This window comes from Macrosteles quadrilineatus, unplaced genomic scaffold (assembly GCF_028750875.1).
Source record: "Macrosteles quadrilineatus isolate MER2022 unplaced genomic scaffold, UCM_ALF_1.0 Scaffold_2__2_contigs__length_208266976, whole genome shotgun sequence".
Lineage (NCBI taxonomy): Eukaryota > Metazoa > Arthropoda > Insecta > Hemiptera > Cicadellidae > Macrosteles > Macrosteles quadrilineatus.
The window spans coordinates 119,188,306-119,214,630 of NW_026542595.1; the positions used below are offsets into that span (position 1 = coordinate 119,188,306).

Consider the following 26,325-nt stretch of genomic DNA (forward strand, 5'->3'; position numbering starts at 1 on the left):
CAGCAAACGACACACTCTCAACTTCAATCAGTACATCAAGGAAATATTTCGAAATGTACTCTAGCAACCCATAATATTTAATTTATATATATTGTAGAAAAAATAGTTTACGGTTTGTAGGTAGTTTAGGTTTGTATTGTGTCGTAGATTTCCAATAACTAATATGAGGATTACTAATGCACTGAAAGCTTGGAAGATTTGGTTCAGGGACCGTGTTTTTTTTAGAACCAACATTAACAAAGCAACAAGGTATACAGTTTTGTAAATGAGGCTTCTCTTAGTTGGACATCTTCAATAAATATATAAGACGATTAATTCCTTTTAAATATGTATAGTACATTTTAGAAACTTATATACTAAAAGGGCATGGTTGTATAAAGCCACATAAAATTGTTCATTACCAATTATCAGACCTGTCCAAAAATTTATTAGCATCTAATCTGACAAAGATATCCTACCGAAGTTGCATGAACTAAAACGTCATTATAATAGTGAGAACGTCATTAACGCATCGATCTGATTTTTGTCTCAATAATCTTTGGTGAAATTCGAACCAGAAATAACTATTTGGCCAGAAATATAAACACACAACATGCTAAATGACATGAACCCATATTAATAATCAGTCGTATATTGAATTAAATTTAAACTCTTTTACGTGTAATCCTTATGTTTTGCTGAAACCTGAATTTTTTTATGTAATGTTAAATTATTACGACCAAATGTAAAGATGGGTTATTAGTTTAATTAAACTCATACAAACTAATTTGATCTTTGGTTGAGGCAAATTTGCTTAAGTGGTGTAATCGTAGGAATTAGCATATAGATCTCCTTAACCATGTATTAAACAATCTATTTGGATGTTATGTGTTCTTTAACTATAATTCCATCTAAAGACTGTTGACTTACATAACTAAGATAATCGAAATCACTTTTCTTCATCTGTAAATTGAGATACTGTACTAAATAATTTAAAATGTGAAATCAAGTGGATTATTATTTGATGTAAAATTTAAGCAATACCAACAACAATCTCTCGCTATACACAGTAAAAAGGAGCATTTGTAATATAAATAACAACATAAACATTGAATAGGGCGTTTTTTACGCAACCCTAATAATTACAAATACCGTGAGACACAACATCAAAATCAGCTCATATGGTTATGCCAATTAGCATAATTAACATTTAGATGGTATCACTGTATTCTTGATTTCGTTGCTAATCAGCTGGTATACATTGTTGCATAATACCAGCTGATTAGCAACTAGATAACTGTTATCTATGAATTTTAGTTATTGATAATTAATTGTAAATAAGACTTAGGGTTTTCAGAGCTCAAACAGAGCTTGCGAAAATCTCAAGTTAAGACTCGTTCGCAATAAATTCCCAATAAAACTAAAACTCATAGATAACTATGCAGCTAAGCATGTTAGAAAATTGGCAATAAAATAAAGAATACATTGTCGTTAAACAGTGTCTTATGGTACGGGATATTAGTTGCGTTTTAATAAAAACACCCCGTGTAAAACATATGAAATTCACCAGAATAACAGATGACAGATCACCAAGTTCCTAAACTATTTGAAAGCAGCAATTCAAAGTTTCATAATATGAGAATCCATCAATCAATCATTGATTTACTGTAAGCTTAGGATTTATTTCTTACACTTAATAGCTACCGTTGAGCTTTGGTAAAGCAACTACTTTCTCCTCACAACGAAGCTACAATTCTGATTTTGTATTATTTACTTTAAATACTCATTGTGGTCCTTCAACTTTAACCAAAGAGAAATTCGTAATTTGGTTTGGTCAAAACTACTATTACACCCATTATGACATAATAATCAATGCAGCTCGAAAGAGAGGTTACAAAGAAAATAATTATGCAATACAATGAGTTACTAACCATCACCATTGACTACCGATAACATACTTTAAAATATACTTAATAATCACATGATGAAGATGTAGCCAACTTAAAAATCTGAAAGTACAAAATACGTCAAATAATACTTTTAATAATATTTTTACACTTAAAATTTTTACTAACAACACTGTAAATACATATGAAAGATGGTAAATGGTGCTCGATTTCGATTGGACACTCCAATCATCATCAGACCCAGTAGGCGAATAGCTTTAAAATGAACCATAATTACAAGCTCCTCTAAAAACCATATTCTTTTACGAAAAACAATATTTGTTTGAATTTACAAAAATATTATACACTTAAAACATTTTCCTAAAACACAGGACCCCTGATAATTTACCAAATATATTAATATCTGGGGAGACGAGTGGTTATGGTTATAGTACTGAAATCTGAAGGTTGATAGTTTAATTCCAAGTGGGGACGATTCTTGACTCAGATGCAACATTCTACTAACAAAACTTTTTCATTTTAACGAGATAACGCATTCCACCTTAAACAATTCCTCGTAAATAAATTTCCTTATTTGAGGAATAAATGTTTAGTCAATGATTCAAACAACTAAAAGAGGAAATTCGTACAACTGATGTAATAGACTCTACCTAACAAAAAGGTTGACGTTAGATAGTAACAAGGCAAGAGTTTCTGCGGTTCCCCAAAATAATACCCATGACGTTTTAACACCCATAAAAAGAAACAACTTTGTTTAAAATTTCAAACTATTTACTGTGAAATAATGTCCTCATTAAACTTACAAATTCTTTTCCGTACGTATTTTGTTTTGTCAACTTTTAGGGCGAAACGAGTTAATTCGAGCAGCAAAAGTAATGAACCCCACAGCTACTGCCTGGAAGCCTTGACCTTGGTGGCTGGTATATGTAGTGTGTCTAACACAAGGCAGAACACTTGTGCTGATATTGTCTGCTGAATCACACGTCAGGATGGCGGCCTATCTGCAGATGCTGACGGTGCTGATAGCCTGTGCTGTGTTGCTGACGCCTTCTCTGGCTCAGAAAGGTAAACAAATATATAACAGTTTTTAATCAGATTTTTTTGTAAAATAAAATTATTTCATTCAGCCAAAGTTGACAGTAAGTTGTATTATCAAAAATCCTTGTTATCAGTAGGCTAGGTATTTACATATTACTCCTAGTACTTACATACCATAATTTACAATATCCAAGTTTCTGTAGTCCAAGAACTCTTGGATGCTATCATTAACGCTATTTATTGGATAAAGGATTGTTGGACTGTAAATCCTTTTTGATTAAACAAATTAAAATATACTTGAAAATTAGTCTAGTATCTTTACATTAAATTTTTTATCCATTGGTCATATTTTTCACATGAATTTTGATACAATTTGAATACAAGTATCTGTACAATACAAGTAAATAACAATAATAAATAACTGTAAATACAAGTATACAATTTAAATTTGTATCTGTATTTAAATTTAAATAGGCTACAGATACAATTTCAAGTCGAATTAAATTTTCATTACGATATACTTTTTATTCTTCTTAATTATGTTCTTAATTATGCATTTTTAATTTTTGAATAATTGTTATGAACAAACACTGTTTAGGGAGAATAATTTAGTTTTCAAAGTCTTAATGTTTCATCCAAAGGCAATTTTCTTCTTTGCCTACATAGAAATACCCTATTCACCACAAATTGAACCTATTCAAAATTAATTTACAACAGATAATAAAATAGTTCGTTTTACCTGCTATTTATTTTATTAGTACAAACGAGTTAGTTATATTATTGTGTGCAAACAAATGAAGCCGTAATTGAAAACACAGCAGTTGAGAGAAAAACCTTGTTGATGTATTGACAAAATGTTTGGTGACAATACATACGAAATCAAATAAAAACACTGTTATAAAATAGTAATACTTATAAAGCTAAAGAAGGTTAATCAAAATATGAATAGAGAGCATTTATTAAGAGTAGTTTTGTAAACATTGTTGGATAAAAGTGTCGTCTTTTCAAAGGTGAATGACATTGCCTCAGTCATAAAATAGTCCAAGATGATAAGGTACTCTCTTATCTTACCACCTCTCCAAACAATATAATTTAAAATCTTTCACGCAAATTATTCTTTGAATACTTTATTTAAAGATTCTTTAATAAACCAAATTAATTCTTTTAAAATTTCATAACCCGTAATGGCTAATTCATTCTATAAAAGCTTTAATAGTAATTATTATTTTAAATACTTTTTCTAAGTAAACTAAGGCTGTAATGAGCAAAACGCTTTAATAAAATAAACCTTAGTTTATAACTGTATATAATAAGTATAAATCATAATTATAATTTTTTAAATTGTTTTAGACATAAGGACAATTTCTTTTTGTGGTGTTTCTTGTTCTTATTGAAATAATAAGAATTTGATAAATAACTAGTGACATATTATTCATGTAGACTAATCTTAAAAAGATATTATATTTCAATTCAGGCAATTTATTTTACACTTTGTTAATATAATAGCCTACAGTGTAGGCCTACTTTAAAATAAGGCAAACCAGTTCCTTTTATCACATAATAGACTAATGATGATTTCTAATTGAACAGTATTTTAATTTGTTATATATTGTTCTTATATATGCATTGTTATGTATTGTGATTATCTTTAAAAAAAATTCTATGACTAGGACATCTTTTCACAACTGACAGAAATTAGATACCAATACCATATTTAATGCCAATGGTGTATTTAACACTTATTGCTGCATGCGTGTAATGTTACATGAGCATCGTAATCAATGTAGGGTTGAATAGTAAACTATGTAGCCTGACACTACAATTGGTCCGATGAGGACATTGGACAGATTTACCTGCGAACACCCCTCCGCTTATTTAGATAAATCGTTCAAATCAAATTAAATGGGAAACATTTTCATAAAAAAAAAATAATTTAAGCAGTCCAATAACAAAATGTAAGACGAGATTGCCCCAAGTTATTTTAAATGCAAAATAAGAATGCATTAAATTCAACCTGCAATAGTAATGTGGACTGTCAATCTATAAAGAATTTTTAGGAGAAAATATTTATTAAAATACAAAGAACTAGATGGTTGAACCAGGAGACGTAAAGACGTTTGACTTTTAATCATGACTTCTTTTTAAAAACTTACATCTTGATTTGTTTACATTTATTATAAAGGTGTGTTATCATTTACGAACATTTTGAGCATTGTATATATGACAATTTTTTTCTAAATTTTGTCATATCTGCTTTGTAAGTACATTTTACTTTCTACCTTGAACATGTACTCACCGATTCCCTTGTATGCCAAAGAACCTGACACTGACCATTAGAATTAAGCGTTTTCAAATAGATCACGTTGAGCTGTTTGTAAACAACCTTCACCTAGCCAAGCTTGGCCACCATGTTATACTATTTACATGTCTAACATGAGCTTTGTTTCCAGCACCCAGGTTCAAGGCATGCAAAAGGGGTCAGCCAAAAGATAAACTGGACGAATGTGTCAGAGATTCTCTACAGAGGGCAGTACCGGAGCTTGTGAAAGGTAATGCCATGCTTTATTATTTTGTGTATTTAACAAATTGTTTTAAAATATGTATTTATCAATGTTATGGACTAGTTTGGTAAACAGCGCATTTGCTTTGCAATCTTTAAGTAAACCCAAATAGTTTACAAAGTATCATACAAATGGATATAGCTGCTAAACATTTTGACAATGCTTGTAATGTATGTTCAAACAAATGTTCAAAACTAATACTAGTAACCAAAGTCCAAAATGTGAATAGTCTTGGGTATTCATACAGACTGTTATTCGTTCAAATAATTCAGTTAAACTTTTTTCCTTCAAAAAATCAATAAGCTTCTCAAATCACAAAAAAATAGCTTATTCCCTACATGGGAAATTCGCTAAAACACTAAAAAGTCTTAAAATATTAACTCATTCATGATTTTTCCTTCGATAAGTGGTGATTTACGAATATTATGTAAATATTTCCCTTGGCTTGCAAATATTTTCTAAGAGAATAATATGTGTTATCATATAGGATGAACGATATTTGTTAAAAGTTCACTTCGTTATTTAAAAAAAAAATTTCAAAATTGTTCAAATAATTATTATTTACAGCATAAAGTAAACAATATATATTTATATCAGTATAGAAAGTTACGAAACAATAAATTATTGCTTAAACTGTCAAAATCTAGTATTTGTGATGAATACAAATTTAGTTTTACAATCACAGAACTTCATCTTTCTATAAAGAAACTTTCTACATGAAGTAACCGTTATTGGTTGAATACATTATAAACGAAAATACTTTGTTTTATGTGAAACACATCATATATTACTATGAAACTTAATCTCCTTTTACATTGTTATGAATTTAAAGTATAATTTAGAAAACACCTAATCGCGCTGATGGGTTTTTAATCCTTACAGCTTAGAAGTGGATCTGTATGTGTCTATAACCCGTGGTTTGCTCTTGAAAATGCTTTTAAACTAGAGCGGTTCTATGAATCAATTTACTTGTTTAAGCCGGGTTTTCCTAGGCGCGGAATCGGCCAGCGGAGAGAGGAACGCGGAGAGCGGAATTGAAATTAACATGGCATTCGGCTCCGCTTCTAGGAAAACAGTAACATTAAATTGCCTAAGACAAGTGGAGTCCGCTCTCCGCGTTCCTCTCTCCGCTCGCCGACTCCGCGCCTAGGAAAACCCGGCTTTAGAGAGCTTTAGTGGTTTCAAAAACAAATTCATTATGAAAATATGTAATATATTATATCAGTCCAGCACTACTGATAATAATAAGCACTGCCAACCGATCGCGGATCTTTAAGTAATTGTTCCATCCATTCCCGTGAAGCAGTTAGTTACTTCTTTTTTGTTATTCAACTTCTTGGTTTCCATTTACAACGTGATATAATGTAGATTACTTTATTTGCTTAATCTATTCTTTATTTCTTTTTCAAGTAGAGATTCTCATTTTGTCACTGCTTTTATAGCAATTGTAGCAATTATAGCTGGTTTGGTGATAGCAATGTTTGGAATAAACATTGAATAGCATATTAAATAATAATTGAATAGCATATTTTGTTAAATGTACCATAATTCTGCGAATCTCTTCCCTTAAACGTTTACAACTGTAAAACAAACCCAGAGCTTTGAACGCATAAACAAAAACTAAATTAAATGCAACGCTAAAATAATCGCAACTATTTGTAGGTAGGAAGAATGAACAAAGTCTAGAATTGCGTCACAACATCAACACAACCCGATTGCACACTTAATTGTTGTTGAATAATTCCTCATTTTCCACATATAACAATGGAATCAAGATGCCATTTACTTCGAATGGAATCAAGTACAATTAATTAGAGACTAACCAGTTCATACGCTAACGCAAACGAGGAAAAACGAAGGTCACGCTTTTAAACCTGAAGTATAACGCATAATAGAAGAGGTTTTGTGTATATATTACCTAGAAACCTATAGGGAAATCGAACCTCAAGTGAATTTTTTATAGTAAAATTTTCTTTCTTAAGTGGGTAGTTTATACGCTAGTACCATATTTGATATAAGATATTTGATACATTTTAGATAATTCACCAACTAAGTAGAAAGCTTTTTTATCAAACATGTGCACGAAATAGGGGGTTTTCATACTTTTAATAAAATACTAATACGAATAATAATATCAAAGTAATACTCTACTGTATTTACCACAGACAAGATAAAGTAATCATAATCCTCTTGTCAATGGTATTTATACTTACAAGTATAATGAAACTAAGTGCAACGAGTATTTTAATATTTTGTCAACAATAGATAAAATTTTTATTATATTTTGATTTAAATTATTTATATTTTGGATGAAATTGTTACAAGACTGCCACGATAGAAGACGGACATTTTTTCCCCCTTGTTGTTGTTTATTTTCTATATTGTATCACTCTTGCAAACATTCTTTTTGCATGCTTAATGCACCAATGTAATTAGCATGGACTGTTTTGTAGCTTCTTAATAAAATAAATATATATTTATTTATTTTCATACAAATAACATTTATTAATTTTATACTTAAATATTGGAGATATTTATATAGCAGAGTATATCTTTAAATTATCAGTAGAGTATAACTTGCAAGTAAATATTCTAGAAATTATGCCCTCTAGTTTTGGGAGAGAATCAATTTACTAAGAGCGCATCTATATATTTTTAACAACATTGTTAATAGACATGAAAATGTTACAACCAATTGTTAGTTTTACTAGTCTTTATTCAAAACTCGGCTAAGTGCAATCTTATAATATTGTAGTTTTTCCATCCACTATTGTGTTGAATAGTATTACAGTTTGACGGATAAATAAAAACGTGACATTAAAAATGTAGAAAATTATTTTTTTACGATCAATTAAGCTATGTAGAGATCGGCGCATGAAAAATTATGTGATACGATAATGGAAATTAGATACAGTGAAAATAATATTCCAACAGGGTAGTGTATCAGATGGACCCCGACCCAATATTTTCTTAACCCTTATCATTGTTGACAGGGAGGTAATCTTGTGACGGATAAATCTAGTTCACCCTGAACAAACTCCCGTGTATATGAAAATAGGTCGGTACTCCACAAATCGGTTCAAAAAGCTAAGAAGAGAAAGTCAATTTTGTTATTGCAGCTATTTCAAACAATCTAATTTCCATGAGTTATAATAAATTATGTATAGTTTAATGTTTAATTTGTCTTTTACAATATTTTAGGTTTTACCATATTAAAAAGAATTTAGAAAACTTTGCCGCAGTTAGGGTTCATATTTTGAGTTTTAAGATATTCTTGTGACCAAACTTAAAAAATTGTATACATATAATATTCAAGGAACCAACGATATAAGATTAACCAACTTCCAAATAATCTCCACAAACCCAAAGTATAATTAATTCAAAACGAAACTTTTTAAATAATACATTTTTCAATCTTTAACTAGTCTGTTTTCAATTATTTTGTGTCACTGTTTAACATATTCAGCGCGATGGTTTCAAGAAACATTTCTCAGCTGAAATTGACGATAAAGTAGTTAAGAATTTAATCTCCCGTTCTTAAACCAGCCCGACGTGTACGAGGTAGTAATTATGAAAAGTTTCCTAAAATTAGAGATAAAATTATGAGGTAAATGTTGCGGGGTTGGAAGTTTTCTACACAGTTTGGTTCATAAATCTAAATACAAAAAGAAACATACTGTAGTTATGATAAAAAAAATTCAACAGCTATTTACTTAGCACGAATTCGTTTTTTATATTCTTAACAAATTATGTTTATGAGTACTAGCTTATACACACTTTGAAATATTTTATTTTGCTTGACAGATTTTACTTTGTTCAGATAAAACTATTTTGAAGTCTTGCATAAAAAGAGTAATATGTAGCTCAGTAAACTTTGTGTAATTATGTGTAGAAGGGGGGGGGGTTAAATACAAATTATACCTTTTTAAATCCCCTTTAGTTAAAGTATCATTTGATCGAAAATTGTACGTAACACGTTAAGTAGACAACTTGATCTGCTCTTTAAATTAATTTGCCATCCGATAAATGTGTTCACAGTCAATGCGTCGCTATGCAGATATCGAAGCAACTTCATTAAGGCGACATGTCACTTCCATTGTGAAAGTTATGCCCGGTCTCATGTGAATCAAGATTCAAAGAGCAAGTAATTTCAACTGTTAACTGTATGCTGAAACTTGCTGTGACGTTGTAAAATGAAATCTAAGCTACATAATTTTATCGCAGACAAATAACAAATAAGTGTCATTTATCAAAGGTCAAAACTACTGTTTACGATACGAGCTCTAGTTTGACAACATTGGCGAATCTTAGATAGGAAAATGAGTGGGAATCGAAAAATAAACTTTTTGCACGAGTGAAGGATTTTTTATTTCGTCATACTGAATTATTTTTATCCGGAATTCTTTACGTTAATCTCAAAAAAGTATTCGACTGCATATTGCCTTACTTTTTACACGGAGTTTGTCTCAATGTCGAGAAAGGGGTACATATATTGTAGTATAATGTGTAATATAACACGATTATAAACACACACAAAACAATACGATAGTATTGAAGTAATTTAGGCTATTTTCTTCTGAAAAATTAGCGAATAGCGAATAGCTTTAAAGTGTAAACGAAAGTCAAACGTCGAGTTCTGCCTTAGAATACCATACATGGACTTCAATTTATTCTTATGAGTAGTCAAGTGGGGAAAATACTTGATCAAATCACGATAAAATCATGCTGCAATCAAATGACTTAACTATGCAATAAATTGATTTAACCAAGTAGCCAATACTTAACCGTCAAATCATACGTTAATGGTCAAATTATTTAACTATCCAATAAAATTACTCAAACAAGTTGTTATATGACCTAATCATGTAGCCAATTCGCTCAACCGTGTTGTCAGACTACTCATCCATATGTAGCCGAAGGACTTAACCATGTAACTAATTGACTATGTAAAATAATTATCCACAGGTTTGCCCGAGTACGGACTCCTCACCATCGACCCTCTGCATGTTGAGTCTCTGCAGGTGACCAAAGGCAGCAATCAGAAGAAGGCAGTCAATGTTGACATCAGCTTCAAGAACCTTGACATCATCGGACTAAAGAACGCTAAGATCAAGAGCGTCGAGTAAGTACTTGTACATGATTTCCAAATAGTCCCAAACATTCGATGGTCACAATGGTTTTCGCAATTTAGACTACCCCTACTTAAACAAATATTCTCTCAGTATTTTGCACTCTCATTATTTTTTCACTAAATGTTCTGAGTTTACTAATTTGGACATAATTGAAAGGTTCCCACGGTGGTTTGTACGGTACACAGTTGGGTGAATGAGACAGGGAATATATTCAACATGAAACTAGCAGAAAAACTAGAATTATTGCTGGATGGTAAAAATGACAGAAGGGATTAAGTATTGTGTTTTGGGTAATTCAAGATGAAGATTCAGTGAGCTCCGACAAATGTGTAGGATTTAACCCCGAATTACTAATAAGCTAAACCACCAGTGATCGTCAATAAATGAAATAACACAAGAAACATTATTTTTCTTGTTTAGCCTTCGTTTTAGTTGGTTGCATGTTACTGAGAAGAAATACAACCTCCCCCCCTCACCCAAAGAAGAGCTAAAAAGAAGAAGGTCACGAATTAGGTCATTTGATTACAAATTGGTTGTTGTTTGAAACTTAATAAGGTGTTAGGTATATTACTTTCCCTTGAGAACTAATGTAGTGGGTTCGCGTTGTGGTATCTACCACTAAATCTTTCTTTAATTTACTTTTCTTCACTCCTTGATGTGCTGTATTCTCTCCACGCACACGTCCAAGCCCAGTGTACAAGAGTATCTGAAAGGTCAGAAAAAGATTCAAACTTAAAAGTAAATTACAAAACTAATATTCTTAACCGGAAAAACTATAGGGTTTTTTATCCACAACATCTTTAAAACTTAAAAATGTACACGTATATACTACTCTTTTAGTCTTGCTATATTATTTTTTGCTTTAGTAGCCATAAACATTAACATTAATTAACTCTAAGTTTTAAATATCACCAATTACACCGATAAGAAATCCAACAAAGAATCTGCACAAGGAAAGGTTTAAGGATTGTTTAATTAATTACGTCCGTAGTATGTGGGAACATAAATTAGCTTGATCCATTCAGACCAGTCTATAAATGACACTCGCAAAAACACTTTTCCAAGGTTGCAAAAAGAGATTAAATCCTAGATTAAAATGGTAATTGTTAGTATTCCGGGAAACTTGAGTAAAAAGGGAGGTATGTGAATACATAAAGCATTATTGAGTTAGATAAATATTCATTTGATCAAACTGATAGACACGGTAAATATGTTTTTCACGCCACATATTGACGCGTGGGGAGAAGATTGATAGAATTATTAACTTTATCAGGACAGAAAGGTAACAATAATACCCCCGCCGCAGCAAACCTGCCGACTAAGCGAATTTCCATTTGTCTGAATTGATTTTCAGTTAAATATATTTTAATAACATTAGGTTTAACGAGTTACCTAGGTTTGCTGCTACAAGGAAACTAATAAAGTGTGTTTTTGAGTAAAATATTGATAGCTTAGTACAAAATAAATAAATTTGCCGAGTTTGATCAAAATATATTCATAAACAAGCAAACTACAACATTTGACAATATTCTAAATAAGAATAACATGGGAATTTTAAATTTACAATTTTTTTAATTTTCTCCGTTACTAATAATCGAACAAAAATACTTTTATATACTAAATTATTTGTTTTTTTAAGCTCTTTAAAAAGGTCTAAAGAGAAATTGGGAAATTTTGTGTTTTGAGGGTCAAAAGTGAGCAAAACCAATTTTTACCCCATAAAACCCCCCGTAAAGCCCCGTTCCCATGGTCCGATCGTGCTGGTTCGCGAACTCATTCAAGTTTATCCCGCTTTACACCTTTAAACCAAATGTCATCAAAATCGGACAAAAATTACTTAAGTTATCGCGTTCACGGACGTATATATATATATATACTAGCTGACCCGGCGAACTTCGTATCGCCTAAGTTATAGGTTTCCCCTAAGACAGACCGATGGAAAGAAAGTACCGTTACGTTTAATTTTCAAGATGATCTCGTTCGCATCGCTCAATCACGTCCTGGTTGAAGTTCGTTCGCTACGCTCACTCACCTTTGGGTTGGAGCTCGTTCGCTACGCTCACTCACCTTTAGGTTGGAGCTCGTTCGCTGCGCTCACTTGCCTTCAGGTTAGCTCGTTCGCTACGCTAACTCGCCTCCAGGTTGAAGTTCGTTCGCTACGTTCACTCACCTTTGGGTTGGAGCTCGTTCGCTACGCTCACTCACCTTTAGGTTGGAGCTCGTTCGCTGCGCTCACTTGCCTTCATGTTAGCTCGTTCGCTACGCTAACTCGCCTCCAGGTTGAAGTTCGTTCGCTACGCTCACTCACCTTTTGGTTGCAAATTAGCTGTTGTCATAAATGTAAAAGAAATAATAGTGCTGCACCCTGTTGGTAATCCTTGTAACTGTAATGCTATTGAACATCATAGAACAGAACCAACTTGTTTAATTGAAACAGCTGTTAAGATTCATTAATTCCATTTCTCATAAGGTTAACATGGGAAACTCCAGAGCCACTGGGGCGGAGCCCTTTTAAGAATTTCGTAACGGGAAATAGTTTACGTCCGATTCGCATACCTACAGAATTTACACACCAAATTTCATAACGATCGGTGAAGTCGTTCCGGAGGAGTTTGCAGACAAACACTGTGACACGAGAATTTTATATATTAGAAGAATATACACATATATAAAAATTTTAACGAATAGTGTTTTTGGCCTCTAGGGACATCAAAATGAAAAAGTAAATCAGTCCCGGGTCTAGGTCTTACCGTGCCACCTACGGTAATAGCTACTTCCCTATAGGGAAATTCGCTAAAAACCAAGAAGATTATACTCAGGAAATTCGCAAGTATGATAGATTTATACGTGGATAGACTTATCATATGTATAACGTAGGCCATATTTTCAACGTTTCTATTTAACGTTGCTTGGTCAATTGTATTACAACCAGAGAGTAAAGGGTTGTTGTATAATCAACCCTAAAATAAGATAAAAACATTGATTACACATTAGCGCTCCCAAAATGGACAACACAAAAACAAGCAAAAGATTTTACAATAGGATGCGAAGTATAATTTTGTACTATTCAAAGTCAATTGCATAAACGGGAGCTGCGCAGAGAAACCTATATTATACTGGTTGCTACTGAAAGTTTAACGGCACGCAATTTACCGCTTAAGTTCAAACTAAGTTTATATGGCAGAAAACACGTATTTCATTCGGTAAAGGTAATTGACAGTTTCGACATTAAACTGAAAAGTTTGATTGACGATTGATCCTAGCTTTTGCGTATCGTACTTAATTTATATTGCAATTTAAACTTGGCGTGTTTCATAAATTCTTTAAGTACTTTCATCGACGATTTCTTCATTTTCAATGATTTGTGTTAGGGTTAGTACTGTTGGTTAGTTAGGTTAGTTACAAAAATATTTTTAATTTTGATGCATGTGCTTCGTTTGTTCTGGTAACTCAAATGTTTGTTCCACAGCATGGATGTTGATAACTACAAGATGAAGGCAAAGATCGACATCGAAGGTCCGATTCTGCTGCAAGGCGATTACACGATCAAAGGCAAGGTTCTGGTTCTACCTATTGAGGGATCCGGCAAGTGCAACATTACCTTGGGTAAATAAACTGTACTTAGGGTAAGAAAATATTGAGCTGGGATTGGAAAATGACCTAAGGAAACAAAAAAATACTTAGGGTGTGCAAAAATTACCTGGGGCAAGCAAACAGTAATCAGAATTACTTACAGATTGTACAAACACAACCTTTATCGGAAATGCTATAATTCATCCAAACAAGCAAACCTTACTTAAAGCAAACCAAAAATGTTACATTACTTCGTAGAGCCAAAAGGTTTAACACAAAAGTTTTAAATGGTTTGAGCAATCATTGCTCTGTATGACAAAAGTCATACACATAATAACATACATTACATTACATACCATTATAACATTACACAAGGCAAGCTAAAGGTACACAAATTAAACCAATATTACAGCAAATTTTACTTTAAACTATTTCATAGTACTTCGGACACACAAACAACACTTTGTAGAAGCAAACGATACATAAAACAAGGTATCGTGAAAAATAAATCGTTCTTGGGGTAGCCAATTACTTTTAAAAGGAAGATAGCAAAAAGCATGCAGGACAAACATATATACTTTGGAAAATGTCACTTTTTACAGATATGGGCTTAGGGTAAGAAAGAATTACTCTGGATAACCCAAAATTACTTTTGTCAATTCAAACTTACATTATCAATCAAGCATTTCTTTGCACAACCAATCAAGACTTTGAACAAGCAAATAATTCCTCATTTCAAATAATATGCCAACATTTCCATGATCGCGATCCTGATTAACACTAATATTTCTCCCCCATAGTAATTGTCCAGCTTGTATTCTACATTATTTTGTTAACCTCAGTTTTGCCCTAAAAATTAATTTTCTCTTACGGATTTTATAAAGACGTTTTAACACCTTTATCTTTGTTGTAATTATTTTCCAGGTCTTTAGTAGAAGCCATTTATGGATCTTTAAACTACGAAGCAAAAAACATCAAAATCTGTAAATATTAACAATTTAAAAAAATGTAAACACCTTTTTAGTAAATCACTGAGTATCAGTTAGATGTTCCGTGTTCTCAGTATCAAGCGTGCCTCGGCAAGGTCATCAGTTGTTTAACCAGCTGATTGCTGTTCAGCTGTTGCGCGGGAGACCAGTTTACCACGCCCATGTAGGCCTCTTTTGGCGCGGTATTTTGCACGTGTAAATTGCCGCAATTAAGGCAGTTTCATCCTGTTTGGCATCTTCGACGTTAATTGTGGGAGAATTATATTGTCGGAATCGACAAATATTGTAACAGGCCAATTAAACTGTATTATTTTGTTAAATTACGGGTGTTCTAATTATTTACTCGTTTTTCTTCAAATTGTTTATAACAGGATAAAACATGTTTAAAGCCACTTACCACTTACTTGTTTTGACTGCTCAAAATGATAATATCTTGGTAGTTATGAACTTCAATCAGATTTTAGTCATTTGACAAACGTAAATTTCCACAATTACAATAGTGAAAATAGAATTTGTGTGGATATAACAGTTTACTTATTCTTTATAAGAATAACATGGGAATTTTAAATTTACAATTTATTGAATTTTATCCGAAACCACCTATTTTAAAATAACAAACACTTCAATATACTAAATTATTTGTTTTTTCCTTTAAAAATATATAAATAAAAATTGGGAAATTTAAGGATTTGAGGTAAAAAAAGAAAACCTATTTTTTACCCCATAAAACACCCTATAACACCCCGTTCCCATATTCCGATCATGCTAGTTCGCGAACTCACTATCACACCCTACACCTTTAAGCCAAATTTCAACAAAAACGGACAAACATAACTCAAGTTATCGCGTTCACGGACTAAATAAATATATACATATAAAACAAAATGGAACTAATCGCGTTTTTGGCCTCTAGGGACATCAAAATGAAAAAGTAATCGTTTCCAGGTCTAGGTTTTACCATGCCACCTACGGTAATAGCTACTTTCCTATAGGGAAATTCGCTACAAATAAAAAAAGAAAAAAAATTGTTCTTACAAACAGCAGCTAACATAGTAATGTACTAATAATACCAAAGGAAATTGTGTTATGGGAAAAGTAAATAGGTAGGCAGCTCAATTCTAATTTAATACCCAATATTTGAACAAAGAAGGGTTTCTTCCAGTTGTCCATGTCATTGTCAGTTAAAACAAACATTTCAATATGAATGACAGTTCAATACTATATCCGTTAGTCTATTCCAAGTCGGTTTCTTTGAAAGCTTTTACGCCAAACCGTGAAAGCTTTTGTGTTTTACATTGTATTTCACTGCAGCTTCTAGGGATGTGAATTTAAAACAAATCCCACAGTTAGTTATAGGTACTATTAAAATGATTTTAGTAAATAACATATTTTAATTAATTTTTAAATTATTCTGTTGATTTTTTAAACTGTTCACACCTTACTAAACAAATCGCCCTTTAGCATATGATTTTAGGACCTCAGCAACTATAGTATAGCTTAATTGCCTTAAAACGCAATATGTGTTATTATAGGTCTTAATCAATGGCCCTGGCTTGATAAACAGCTGATCTTGGATACATGAAACACAAATCGAAACATCATCCATATTGAACATGCGAATATGAAACACCTGGTATTCATATTAGGTTAGATTTTTCAAGAACTGCAGTCAAAAACATAAAATTCGTAAGGAAAATTAAGACAGCTTAAATGTGAAAAATCTTTTTGTATAAAAATTTCAGGTAGCCACCTATTTTTCGGAAAGTTAATAAAAATACGTCTAATAGCAGTTGAAACATATATTTACACTTCGATTTCGATTGGGTATTCCACTCATCATGAAACCCATTAGGCGAATGAAGAGACCTATTTTACATCCGATTAGGATACGGTATGAATTTTAAATTCAACGATGCCATCGAGTGGTTTGACTCATTCAAAAAAACCACGCACATGTAGGCCTAGTACAAGATTCTTCTTGCAATATTCAAAGTAAATCTTTAATTAAATTTGGTAGTTCCTATTTATAATAACCAGAGGCTGCGGAACTCACTTGGCAAGGAGGTTTGTTTTTTTGCACTGTGGCGCACAAAAAATTATAATTGCCTCAGCCAATTCAAGGCTAAACTAATCTGGCTAATGGGCTGGAACACTAATATACCAACTTAACAATGTTGCTGCCTACTTTTGCTGTTGACGAACAAATTTCGTATAAAACGTATGCGAAAACGCGTAAAACAAAGTAACAGATTTTCTCCGGGGATATTTCCAACAATCCCAACCACAAAAGGGGGCCTATCGAGCCAAAGGCGAGTGCACGGTATGTTATTATATTTTTTATGTTGTTAAGTTATTTTACCTACGACCAATTTTAAAGTAGGTGTTTCAGTTAAGTTCTTACAAGTGATACCTTCTATCTTCACGCGATCGTTGAGTAAATTACTATAGGCTGATAAATAAAAGTCATGCAATTAGCAATCATCTCACCATATTAGTTTGGTACCAGTTTTGACTAAATATTTTTCCCCAGTAAACCCGAAGGGCGAGATCACCGATCTCTCCGGCAAGCCCATCACCAAGGATGGTAAGCAGTACGCTCAAGTGAACACTCTCAAATTCGTGGTCAAAGATGTAGAGAGGGTTCATTACGACCTGGAAAACCTCTTCAACGGCAACAAGGAGCTCGGTAAGTTATAGATTGAAAAGGCGTTGTTTTGAAACCAAAAGAGAAATTAATTAGAATATGTTGGACATGTTTCGTATTGTTTTGGTGTTTGAAAGTGCGTAGTTTCTGTTAAATTGACAATTGATACAACTAGACATGTCATCTCCGTGTTAAGTTGGTCCAATATTTTTTTTTCTAACCGGACTTAACTGAATTAAGTTACTATAGCTGATTTTATGTCACATAAACTTTCTTGTCAACAGAATGTAGAGAAAAGAACGGATGATACGTGTAAATGCGATGTCTTTTTCAGTATCACAAGTCAATGGTACGATATATCCATACTATTAAATGGACCATGAATAATGTTACAATGAAAACCCCTTTACCTACGACCGTTTTTTTAAAGTAGCCATTTCAGTTCAGTTCTTAGAATTGAAAAGTTTCACTTTACAGCTATTTACTTTCATATCAGCATAGTTTCATTTCATATCAGCATAGTTTCATTTCATATCAGCATAGTTTTTCTCATATCAACACAGGTAACGGACCAATGAGGTTCAAGTATTGAGAGAAAAGAATTAAAATTGTAATGCTTCGAACGTCAACTAATCAGCTGATCAGCTGATCAGTTGACCAATTTAATTGTTGACCGACTTGTTCATGTTGATACTCGCGTATTCTTAATTAAGTTGGTGGAAGTCCAAAAATAAATTAAATATTTGCCGAATTGTACCTGATACAATATTATTTATGGTAAGAATGCTGCTAGCAATGTAATATTTAACGAAGTTTAACAAACACGTAATTACAGGAAATCAGCTGATTATACAACAAGTCGTTGCATCACTTTCAGTGGCAATGGCAATACACGAAAACATAACCTCTCTAAAAAGTTATCAGTAGTGATTGTTAGTAATTAAATCCAGATTGATAGTAACCAAAAAACGGTCGTAGGTAAAGTAGTGTACGCAACTCGCGTTAATAGTCTTTACGACACTCGTAGAAGTTTTTAAGGCACTCGCCAAGGCTCGTGCCTTGAATTTTCTACTCGTGTCGTAAAGACTCACTTAAAGCAATCATTGCGTAAACTACTATTGCCTACATATTCCTAATGGCGTGTTAACTGAATGAATGAATGGTGTGGTGAAAATTACCAACTCCTGTCAACCACTTCATTTCGTGTTATATCAAAGGTCTACTTTATAAACTTTACTAGTTATGTATCTATCAACTATTGCATTAAAAAATCAGAAACAGTAGCACGCTATGAGGGGTTTATTTACCTATTTTAAGTACGAAACAATAAACATGCATTTGGTTTTGCCTTATCAATGACATGTCTACACAAAATACATAGTCAATGGTGATATATGACATTGGAACATACTTAACTTATAGTAGCCTATTAATAATCTTTGTAGAAATTTTTATTCGAGTGTGTATTTTCAGCTATTGATGTTTGAATGAGAAGTTATCTTCATTATTATGTTCATCAATGTAACAATAACACATCTACAACTTATCTCCCGTAATAGTTCATTTGAATAGTTTATTTGAGGTTTCTAGTCTTTGAAACCTCTATGTATGCAATATTCCATGTCTACTTCAACCCCTTCCAATATTCATTAACCATTAGATCTGGGATACTTGTATGAAGTAACTAGATTACTTGCCCCCGAGTCTTGAAATAGACTTTAACCCCATGTTAACGGTTTAGTCAGTAATTAGAACAGAGTGGGTACTTTTGAACAAACTTTTTAGTCGTGTCTAACGAAAAAAGTGGCATACAGCATTGCAAACTTTTATGTTTTTATTTACCCATCAAGTATTTTTTGACTAGGAAATAAAATAGAAAATAAATAATTAGATTATAATATGTTTTCTTTGATTACACTAGTCCTTAAAATTGGAATTTCTACGATATATCTAAATCTAGTTGTACAAGTCAACCATTTTAAAATTGTAGTTCTACATACATTGCATTTTAATTGTAGAAAGTTTTGATAGGTAAAATGTTATTTGAATGATAATAATTGAACAATATTTACCAGCTCCTTACTTTTGAACTCCAATTTAGAACAAAGCAACCCAATACACCAGAGTAAAAGCATTTAAAAGCTAATAATGTGCATTGTTGTTTTATGGCTTTTAGGAAATAATATGAATTTGGTATTGAATGACAACTGGAAAGAAGTTTACCAGGACATGAAGGCTCCAGTCGAATCGGCTTTAAGCCTGGCTTTCCGAGAGGCTACAAAAAAAGTGTTCAAAATTGTCCCCTACAACAGAGTTTTTCCCTAGGTCTCCAACATCCTGAATCTCATTAACAAAAATATTCACAGTAATACTCATCCCCTTTCTACTTTCAGTCAATAAAGTTTCAATTGACAAATTGTATGATTTTTCTAATGTCTCCATTCTTGTCTGCTGTTAGACTTTATTTTTGCATGGAGGACGGGTATTTTGACTAACACTGTTTCTTCTTTCTAACAATTAATTTGGTTAACTAACCAATCTTTTCATAACTAGGCTAATTCATTATAATTAATTTTGCTGTGATTCATCAATCATCATTTATGAAAAATCAATAGAGAAATAGAATCCGCAATAGTTTAACACCATTTAGAAGGCTTTCTACCAATTTCTTTTTTGCTAATAAACTGCCTTCAGATGGTCTGTTTGGGTCTAGTTTTAAAACCTAACTATTTGTACAACGGTTTTTTGACATCATACAAATGTTGCCTATGGTTTTGGAAGTAATACTATTTTTAGAAGCTTCAAAGTATAATATGTTTTATGAGGAATTGTTTACATTGTGCACTTATAAATTATACCTTAAGAGTAAATTAACAACGCAAATCCTGTTGATAAAGATACTCACAAGTATTGCAACTATTCAAAAATATGCAACCTCTCTTCATGTTGTATTACATCTCTATTTTACAATTCTTCTAATATTCATCCACCATTCTAATTTTGGGTTTCCGCTCACCATAGAGCTATTTCCAACCTTGACTAAAGATACACTTCCCTGAAGTAGGAGTTAAATTCCATGTTGAGTCCATTAATTCAACCACTGATAGAGTGTGGGTAATGTGAAATATTGTACAACTTTTTAATTACGCCAAACTATAAAAGTTACATGTCGTACATATACGAGACAGTTAATGCAATGAACCCGTTAACCCACAACAACTTAAATACAAAATGCCACAGAAATTGTAGGGTTCTATTCAATAACTTAGGAATATTTACAAGATCCTAGTGTTTGGACAGGAGAATTTATAAACATTCTTTTTAGCATGTATCAAATCTGTTCCGATGTTGAATTTTCATTTATGTTTTAATGTTTTCTAGGCAATAATATGAATTTGGTTTTGAATGACAACTGGAAAGAAATTTACCAAGACATGAAGGCACCCGTAGAGTCAGCTTTAGACCTGGCTTTAGGAAATATCGCACGAAAATTGTTCAAAAACGTTCCTTACAACAAGGTGTTCCCATAGGTCTCGCTCTACCATGTAGCTCAACTCCTTAAAGCCCATCTACCCTAAAAGACGAAAACCACAAACACAATGAATCCCTTGTCATTTCAGTCAATAAAGGTTATATTGGCTAATTGTTTAATTTTTATGCTGCCTTAATTTTGTCTACTTTTAGATTATGATTTGCATGAGAAAAACTTTTTGTTTGTAGTGAAAATGCTTTCAATAGTTTTGTTGACTAACCTTTTTTATCAAATAGTTTTTGGTCTAACTTAGCTTATAGAAAAAAAAATTATACTGATTTCAAACAGGATATAGCCAATTTTGAATACAGTATTGACTTTGGTAACAATAAACTATGTTGATAACACTGTATCTTTCTTTATTTTACATTACAGTGTTTGCTAACTTACAGGTTAGCATCCCATTAGTTTGACTTTCATTTACTTAAAATATATATTAATTACAATCATTTCAAAATTATATTCATGTAAAATATACTAGTGACTACTGATGAACAAAGGAATTGTTATAAGAAACTGTCAGTCAGAGAGGAATACTTAAAGCTTAATTTGATGATAAAAGGACCTTACAAGTTTGGGCCACATGCCACAACTTAACATCAGAAGGAAGAAAGCAGTCTGTCTTCCTAAATCCTAAATCATCCTCTCTCGAGCAAATTCCAAAACCCCTCGAAATGATTAGATACGGGTTGTGGGTATTAATTGCAAAAGCTAGGGGCGAATGGGGTTTTAGTGTGATAGCCCTCTACTTAAATCAAAATAGCTACCATATGGGAGACATTAAAGGTATAAAAACATACTTCGGGCGAAGAGTACGGCCAAATATGAGTGTGTCCAAGAAGAATCTGATTTAGGAAAACTTTACTACACCATGAGTTCTCTCTTTATTAAAGATGCTAATAAACCAACAAAAGGATAAGGCAAGATTTGTGTCTAACCATTGCCAATATAAGGGCCACTCACATCTATCGAATTCGTGATAAAGAGCATAGGTTATTTTCTCAATTATGAACCATCCGAACTATAACAGTATATTCGTTTGTGGACTACAAATTGGTAATAAAAGTAACTTACTCAGTTCTCTGACATCTGATATTTGTGAAGACGATACAAATATTAGATGAAGAATGAGATTACCTTGAACAAAAAGATATAGACACTAAAAAGAAAACAAAATAACTTAATTTAGGTAAACGCGTTTGATTCTAAGTTAACATCATTAGCACGTGTAGTAGATTCATAAAGAATTTTCACAAAATCAAATTTTACAAATCTTTTCAACACATATTTTAATATGGTTATCCGGAAGTTTTATAGTTTTCGTATTATAAGAATTAGCAAAAGCAAAAAAGAAATTTCAAGTAAATTTTTCATAATTTTGTGTGAAAATAATATTCAAGTCCTACACTAGCTGACCTTTGGACACAAACACGTCATAAACAAGTAAGTTTTGTACCATCATTAATTATTATGAATTTGAAACGCCTTTGCATGAAAGTTAATTAATTGGGACAAAATCTTGTTTAACTAAGCAGGTTTGAGCGTTATTGTAGCCAAGACTCACTTGTCACTGATTTATTCAGTGGTTAAGAAACATAGTAAAATGCACAGCTTGTATATGCACCAGATTTTACTTTGAAGCTAACCCACGCTTGAAAACTTTCAATGTTTAGGTCTAAGTGTAACTAGGTCTTTGTCCCTTTCGTGTAACAAACTTTGTGACCGAAACAAAGTTTTTAGGACTTCTTGGCATGTATTGCAAAAATGCAGTGTAATAGTTTGTTCTCAAATTTCATTTTAACAGTTTGAGTTAAAAATTTATTTGTAAATAGATCTGTGTCCATCGGTATAAAATGCACATTTAAAGTAGACTATAAGTAGATAAAGCGTTCAAAATAGTATTTTTTTTAAATTCTGATACACGAAATGCACCGTGTTGGCGGATTAGATGCCTAGTGCATCTAGATAATAATAACTCGGAGCAAAAATAGACGAAAAACATTGAAGCACTTTTACCAACGTAAAAAGTATGAGAATCTTTAGTTTTGTGGTTTGAATAAATAGTTTCAGTATGACAAAAAAATATATTTCATATCACATTTCACACAGGTCTAAAAGTCATTTACATCCTCAATCATTTTCAAGCCTCGGCCTTAGTTGTTTAGGTCAAACAGGGAATTTAATCCCAAGTGATGAAATATTATTTTGGTGATTGTTTTAATTTGAGTCGATCATTTCATTAACCAGCACTACGATTATCTATCTACTTATATTTTATTTTTATGTTGATAGTAGCATTAAATGTATCAACTTGGCTTTACTTTGCTTTTCAGAGATCTTCTCAAACTGCACTAACAGCTGTTTTGCTTCATTTAACTCTACTGCGGTTTTCACTAGTCATAAGAGTTTGTAGGCTACATTTCCATTTTTAGACAGGGGTTTAAACTTGTTCTATAACGTTTATTCCCGTTATGGACACCATAACAATAGTTTCACAACCTTACTAATAAAAAAAATAAAAATAAAAAAAACAATACTAATAAGTTAAACAAAACTAACATTGAAAAACATACAAATCAAGGAAATATGTGTAATATGGGATTGCTCTTTACAAAAATTGTGTCAGAACTAAAATAAATACCACGCTATTGTAAAAAAAATGACACAGAGGCATAATAAAATAAAATTTAAGTAGGTAGGCATTTCTGTTTTAACCAATTTTAAAACGCAAGGTATGATTTAAGGAAATAAGAGGGGGGAAATCAAACAAATCTTCTTTAAATATTAAGTTTTAAAGAGCATTCAAAGAGGGTTCGATCGATTATCCTCCTTACTGTATTTCCTTTCGAATTGCACCTTCCGTTTTTTTGTTCCCAATACTATCCAATTATTTCTAACAAATGGCAAAAAAAAATTACCAAAGTACAAAATGTATAACTCAATTGAGCACATCTTAGTTAAAATTTATATTTGAAAGTGTTTATTCGATGTTCCATCTCATTTCATCCTGTTAGAATCACTCCTAAAAGAGCATTTGCTTTTTCACCTAGCACTTTTTAACAATAATTAAAATAATCTTCTAATAATATTTTTAAACAGGTGACAACATAAACGCGGTGTTAAACGACAACTGGAAAGCGATTTACGACGATATGAGACCGCCTTTGCAATCTGCACTAGGACTGGTTTTTCGAAACATAGCAAACAGGGTGTTCTCAAAAGTACCTTTTGATGACATCTACTCTTAAATTATAAACAGCTGGTGGACCTACTGTTCCACTGCACTTCACTGGTAAACGTCGACCACTAAACTAGTACAATTTACATAGCAAATACCAATGTTATTAAGTAAAATATTTATAGTATGTTTAATAAAAATGTTTATTTTCTCAGTAGAGTGTTTATTTGTTTTTCCCAGAGTTTTCAACGATTACTCATCCCTTATTTTATCATTGTTCTGTTGATGTCGTTTCTAATTAAAGAAACAGCGCTGTTTATTTATTATTTAATCTACATGAATTCATAGCAAAGTTCTAAGCTATGTGGAAAAATGACGAAGAGGTAGTAAAACATTTGTATTTATGTGAGGAAAGTATTGAAATATTCTGTAAAAACATCACATAACTCTGTTCTGAACCTTAGCTTGACAGAAACTGGCTTAAGGGATTCCATCACAATCCAGTCGTTGCAAACAGGTCGAACTACTTATTGTGACACTCGAAGAGGAAATTGTATCGTAACACCGGTTCCTGTACACTTTTGTTTATTGTAAAACAATTTGTAATCAATAATACATCTTTATAATTGAATTAGATTCACACTATTAGTACGAGTCAAACACGTGTAGTTTCAATGTGAAATGAGGATTTCAAGAATGTTTTACGTGTTCAGTGAATACTGTACTTGTGAAAAAATTGATCCAATTAAACAGGGTTTTATTTGAACTACTTAAAATATTAATACTTTAAGTAACACCACCGGAACGTGAAAGACCACCACTTTTGATGCTGTACTACTTTTCTGAGGTTAAATCTAAGAGCTATTAGCTTCCATGGACTCCCTTTGAGAACATTAAAAAACTACAAAGAACATTTATAATCACACAGTATACTAGATATTTAAATTATAACAACTTTGGTGTTTGAAACGATATTTTTTGACGATAAATAACTCTTCAGCAGCTTTTTTTTTAAATTATGAAAGATGGCCTCTCTCAATGAAGCCTCCAAGGACTCGGGCGCGTACTAGTTGGGCTCGAAGCGTTAAATATCATCCTTATGGTTGAGAAGGGAATATTTTAGGCACTTTAGTACGACAACTCTTGAATGAGTTTTCAGTTAATTTATAGAATCCTTCATTAGTATTATTTAATATTCTATTATTTAACCAAATAGAACTAAATACTTCTCTCATATTATAACCAAACAATGAAACTCACGATGTAAAATTTGCCCTTTAATATAAAAGAAAAAACTCTAAGTTTAAACATAAAGCTAACAAACATCACCAACATGACACACATAAAAGTCGACTTCACGTTGTACAAAGCTATAAGAATCCTACTTGTATTAGTGGCCAATGGTAGTTGCAACCGGGTATATAGCATCGCTTTAATTTTGTCGATTGTCTGAACATTTGAAAACTGTCAAAATTAAAATAAAATATAACAAATACCAGTCGGTAAGATCAAGGACTGCCGCCAGTAAACAATATACTAATCACCTTTAGAAACCATCCAAAAAAAACACCCATGACCTATATTTTTTCCTGCCCTACCATGACTTCCAGAACTGGGAAACACTCGAGAATGGAAACAGTCATTTATTTTGTCCACACCTGTTCGCTAGGATAAGAAGCTCGCCCTTTACACTATGTCACTGAAACCCACACCAGAACAATTTTGAACTCATTAAAGGTAAGGATTGTTTCAAAAATAAATTCTAAGTAAATAATTGGATAAGACATGTCAG

The 26,325-nt window shown here is 32.2% G+C and overlaps 1 protein-coding gene across 3 annotated transcripts; it reads left to right on the forward strand.

The window, feature by feature from the left end:
* Positions 1 to 2,818: 2,818 nt before the first annotated feature.
* On the forward strand, positions 2,819 to 24,747 carry LOC128985844 (protein takeout-like). 3 transcript variants are annotated; one of them, XM_054405778.1, is made up of 6 exons: positions 2,819 to 2,951; positions 5,375 to 5,473; positions 10,451 to 10,607; positions 14,087 to 14,223; positions 17,710 to 17,865; positions 24,455 to 24,747. In XM_054405778.1, the coding sequence occupies exons 1-6, from the start codon at positions 2,876 to 2,878 to the stop codon at positions 24,601 to 24,603; spliced, it is 774 nt and encodes a 257-aa protein (XP_054261753.1). In that variant the 5' UTR covers positions 2,819 to 2,875; the 3' UTR covers positions 24,604 to 24,747. The 3 variants fall into 3 exon arrangements, with proteins under 3 accessions (XP_054261753.1, XP_054261752.1, XP_054261755.1); XM_054405777.1 differs by lacking the exon at positions 24,455 to 24,747 and adding an exon at positions 21,205 to 21,466; XM_054405780.1 differs by lacking the exon at positions 24,455 to 24,747 and adding an exon at positions 20,000 to 20,239.
* The last annotated feature ends 1,578 nt before the right edge of the window (positions 24,748 to 26,325 follow it).